The 5397-nt window shown below is 42.1% G+C and overlaps 1 protein-coding gene across 1 annotated transcript in view; it reads left to right on the top strand.

The window, feature by feature from the left end:
* The window catches only part of LOC138042617 (exostosin-2-like), a 23249-nt gene extending 21849 nt beyond the window's left edge, over positions 1–1400 (top strand). The window contains exon 15 of the mRNA XM_068888571.1: positions 636–1400. Within this exon, the coding sequence (XP_068744672.1) occupies positions 636–854 (219 nt within the window). The 3' untranslated portion in view covers positions 855–1400. The remainder of the gene's footprint in view (positions 1–635) is intronic.
* The last annotated feature ends 3997 nt before the right edge of the window (positions 1401–5397 follow it).

Here is a 5397-nt window from a genome sequence, read left to right as displayed (position 1 = left end):
TAACCAAAATCAGAATGAGGAAAGTTTAGTTTGGGCGTGTTTGTAATGTTCACTATTTGCCACTGGTCAGAGTTCTAGCTTTAGAAGAGGGCCATATTTCCAACTGAGATTTGATGAATATACGTTGCAGTTGTATTACTTACTAGTTTTCAAAACGCTGATGCTACGAAGAGATTATATCCTCGATGGTGACCCGGGATACTCGGAAAAATCCGAGCCGAGTGCTCCCTTGCAGTCGTTGAACCTACGACCTTGCGATTACTGCTAGTTCGGATTCTCTACCACTGAGCTAATATGGGGACTCGTGGGAGCTAGAATCAGTGGCAAAAGTAGTTGGGACGTTTGAGCAAGTATGGGCCTGAAAACTTTTCAGACTTCATAAACTAAGCGCAGCTGTCGAAATTCCAGTAAAAGTTTCAAAATGAAACTCCCCCCCCCCCCCCCCCCCCAACCAATGTTGACATAGACTAGGAAATGTCCGTTCACGATTGCCAACGTTGTTCTGGGGAAAAGGTGGAAATTTCTTGAAGCTAAGGAAGAAAACCAACAACCTAAAATGGTGAACGTTTTAAGACTTTTGCCACTGATTGTTTGTCATTATAAGCTAATGTTTTCGTGAAATTTATCTGGTATAGGTTACACCTAGAAAGCGATTCCGCTGCCCAGATTGTCTGACAGAATCTCTATGGGCAGACCCGAGCCATTTCGTGGAGCGATCCGAGTGCCTGAACGAATTCGTCCGAGCCTACGGTCACATGCCGCTGGAGACGGTCGAGTTCAGAGCTGATCCTTTACTGTTTGGAGAGAAGCTTCCAGATAGAGTTAAATTGTATAGGGACATCGGAAGCATTTAGAAGAAACGCGCTTAAAGTTCATTGTAGAAAAGCCCGCGGTCAGACAATCTCGGACCCAGAGTCCTCGGGCTTTTTGGTCCGCGGGTGAGCGCCCGCTGACCAAAAAGCCCGCGGACTCTGGGTACGAGATTTGCGGTCAGCCACTTTTTGGCGAGTGGCTCTCTAAGTTCCAGATCCCTTGGTTTCCCTGTTTTCGACGTAACGATTGCTCTTCACAAATTTCGTTCACCGTTATTTCGAAACAAAGGAGATAAATATGTAAATCAAGGTTGGATGCGTAACTTAAGACGAGTGAAAGCCTCCATCAGTAAACTAGCAGTAATCAAGAATTAGTGAGGTCCGTTCGATTCCTGTTTTGTCATCGACGGGGCTTTTGAAAGTAGTTGTATATTTTGGGGAGTATCGTTTTGTACCCTTTTCTAGTATTTGTTCAGTAATGAAGGTATCACCACGTTATAAGTATTTTGACTGTTATCTTGCTGCTAATAATTGTGTTAAAAACAATCACGAATACATATGTTATCATAAAATATAAGTTTTGTGGGATATCAGTAGCCTTTTTTTGCTGGATAGCCAAACAGCGTGACTCCCCGGCGTTTACAGCTAGCACGAGGTATTGCCGGACGGTCACCCATCCAAGTTTTAAACCCTGTCCAGCAGGACTTGACTCCCACACTATCGCTTAAGATCGAGGCTATTTGTGCCAGAACAAGATGGCGTCCAATCGCTAAAATTGGGCGTTCCGAAATTCAGCAGGGAACTGGGGCGAGTTTCAAATTTTAACTAATCGATAAACTGACACTACCACGTGAAAGATCATGTTGAGATTGGTCATTTGGCCAATTATGGTGCTTTTAGGGTGAACAGAGACCAAGTTATGAACCTTGAAACATGGTTCAAAATCCATAATACAGCGTCCCCCAAAACCATATAAACTCTTAAAATTTTTATGATTTCCGTGATACTCTTTAAAATGGGCAAACATAGCGATTTTCATCACAGCTTCTTTCTAATTGTAGTTACTTGACGGGATTTTCAGTTGTCACTAAACTGATAAAAAAAAAAAATTGAGTTTATATGGCTTTGAGAGACCCTTTGTCAAAATTAGAGACGTTTGTATGGATTTTGAACCGTATTTCTAGGTTCATAACTTGGTCTCCGTTCACCCATAAAGCATCATACTTGGTAAAATGACCAATCTTAACATGATCTTTCATGTGGTGGTGTCAGTTCATCGATTAGTTAAAATTTGAAACTCGCCTCAGTTCCCTGCTGAATTTCGGAACGGCCAATTGCTATGGGATCACGATCGATACACGAGAGACATCCCGCAGGACTGACACGATTAGAATGCGTTCTTCACGAACGCAATAACGACATCACATTTATTCCATTTTTTTGTAAACTGGCGTTTTCTTGTATTTCGGTTTGGTTAATTGGCATCTCATAATTTAAAAATTATCGTTTTAACAAAGCCAACTGGACATATTAACATTAACACTGTGGTGACCACTGTGGTCTGGCGAGTATTTTGCGCATGCGCCCTACCGTATCATGTTATTTTCTCCTTTATTCGCGCGCACTGGCAACACTGGCACTTGCTCTGGACTGATTTTTCGAAAAGAGAATCATGTTGCTTCCTCGGCGAAAGCGTTCTCTCTCGCTGCAATAAACATTTCTGGAAGCAGAAAAGGAGCCGTCAAACACCATTGGGTTACTGTGTGTGTTGTATACCCTGGGTGCCAGAAGAATTTTCTTTCGAGGTCCAAAAGAACGCCACGCGAATCGAAGGGCACCACTTTGCCCTCGACTCGAGTGGCGTTCTCGGGCCTTGGAAAAAAATCCCTCAGGCACCCAGGGGTATGTTGTATCGATAAAAAAAAGAATAGTTTAATGTTTCGTTCATGGTACAGGCATCTGAGAAAGAGATCCTCGCGATTATGCGTAGAGAAGTCCTGAATTTTTCAGGCATACTCAACGGTGTTGAAAGAGGGGAGGGGAGGGGGGGGGGGGAGGGGCGACGGCTTCAACTTCATTAAACATTTGCGAAAACAAACGAAATGTTGAATGGTTATTGAAGCAGAGTTTAAACGCGTTTAAACTCACTCGACATCGATTCAACTTCGTTTCAACACGTTTCAACGCGGTTGAAAGAAGGGTGCAAACGGCTTTAACAGCACTTTTGAACAAAATCGAACGGGTGCATGTTGAAGCCGTTTGGCCGGGCCCTAACTCTGTTCCCTGTGTAACTTTGTTACCTCTGTAACCCTTCAGTTATCTCTGTAACCTCTGTACCTCTGGTACCTCTGTCACCCCTGTTACCTCCGTAACCCTTTTACCTCTGTAATACTGTTGCCTCTGTAACTCTGGTACTTCTGTTACGTCTGTACCTCAGCTACTTCTGTCACTTTGTTACCTCTGTAACCCTGCAGTTATCTCTGTAACCTCTGTACCTCTGGTACCTCTGTCACCCCTGTTACTTCCGTAACCCTTTTACCTCTGTAACACTGTTGCCTCTGTAACTCTGGTACTTCTGTTACGTCTGTACCTCAGCTACGTCTGTCACTTTGTTACCTCTGTAACCCTGCAGTTATCTCTGTAACCTCTGTACCTCTGGTACCTCTGTCACCCCTGTTACCTCTGTAACCCTTTTACCTCTGTAACACTGTTGCCTCTGTAACTCTGGTACTTCTGTTACGTCTGTACCTCAGCTACTTCTGTCACTTTGTTACCTCTGTAACCCTGCAGTTATCTCTGTAACCTCTGGTACCTCTGTCACCCCTGTTACTTCCGTAACCCTTTTACCTCTGTAACACTGTTGCCTCTGTAACTCTGGTACTTCTGTTACGTCTGTACCTCAGCTACTTCTGTCACTTTGTTACCTCTGTAACCCTGCAGTTATCTCTGTAACCTCTGTACCTCTGGTACCTCTGTCACCCCTGTTACTTCCGTAACCCTTTTACCTCTGTAACACTGTTGCCTCTGTAACTCTGGTATTTCTGTTACGTCTGTACCTCTGCTACTTCTGTCACTTTGTTACCTCTGTAACTCTGTTACTCTTGTGAAGAACGCAAAAAAAACATCTGATGAGATCTGTTGAGCCTCGTTACATTACATGTTTATTTGCCTTGATTCAACCGACAACTCCCTACCCCCTCCCCGCTTATATTCACAACTGAGCACGAAGTCATGTGATTCAGTCGACAAGAATGACTGGAAAGCCATAGAGTGAAAGTATCCTTTTTACATGGATGGAACAAATTTGTATCAGTCTATATCAAAATGTTATTTACAAAGCTGGAAAATCATTCTCAGATGTTATGTGGCCGTGATTTTGCAAATGAAAGACTCTTGCTCTGTCAATTTGACGTTTAGAGCTCACAATTAACAAAATTACCTAAAATAGCGTGACCTAGCCCCTTTAAGTTTTACTTTTCGAGCAACTTGTCTCGCAACGATTTTGGCCGGCAACGGCTCTTGCAACTTGAAACTGTGAAATGTTTCGTGCAACTTGGCCCGTCACAATTTCGCCAAAACATTGCGAGACAAGGTGCACATTTTATAGTGTAACAGTACTGTGGTTGCGTGAAGACAACAGCTCACTTCCGGTGGCCAGTCGCGTCTCATAAACGCACGTGCTTAAGCTCCCTATTCTCTGCAATTAAATTACCATGAATACAGATTGTTTACATGTCATAAAATCTTAAAATTTGATTTGAAAAATTAATATACAAAAAAGACCGCAAAAACTGCTGCTGAGCTACTTCGCCAATATGAAGTATTTTTATGCCCCTTTGCAAAATCCTTTATGCTTGAAACAATATGTAAAAGATCTGAGAATGTACAAGTGCAAACTTCATAAAAAAATTGTGACATATATTGTACATATCTTTTTTCCTTTGAACTTCAAAACTACGTCAACTAAACATTAAGTTACCCAAGTTTTTTCAAGTCTTTATTTCTGTGATGGTGGGTTCGCACACAAAACGAAAAAAGACAACACACACACGCCCCTTCCCACAATTGGGCAACGCACAAGCATGAAACTTATAACGAATATAATTTTAAAGATTTTAATTTAGAAGAGGGAAAAAAAAAAGAAAACCTAAACTTGCTTAATATTACAGACTATAATTAGCGTACCTAAACTAACGTTACTTAAATAATTGTCTATTCCTTTACAAAACTTAACGATAATACTAATTATACTAATTACTTAACTCCAGTATTTACAGTCAAACAGTTCAGTCCTGTGCCAAACTAGCAGCAAAACCCTCGACAAGTTCTTTCCCACCACAAACTTTACTGCACCTGCGTCACTTTCTTCGAGTTTTCTCTTCTCGGTGCTTCCTTCTCTTCTGGCAATCAACTTCTTCTTTCAAACTTTACTGCACCCGCGTCACTTTCTTCGAGTTTTCTCTTCTTCTTGCTTATCTCAAACTTCTTTAATTCTTTGAAGGATTTTCCTCACTCGCCGCCACTGACAAAGGGGTTTTGTCTTTGAATTCTTTCGGCAGCTCCCGCTAATGGCTCTTAGCAGTGT

This window comes from Montipora capricornis, chromosome 3 (genome assembly GCF_036669925.1).
Source record: "Montipora capricornis isolate CH-2021 chromosome 3, ASM3666992v2, whole genome shotgun sequence".
Taxonomy (NCBI): domain Eukaryota; kingdom Metazoa; phylum Cnidaria; class Anthozoa; order Scleractinia; family Acroporidae; genus Montipora; species Montipora capricornis.
This window is presented reverse-complemented; position numbering and strand designations above follow the sequence as displayed.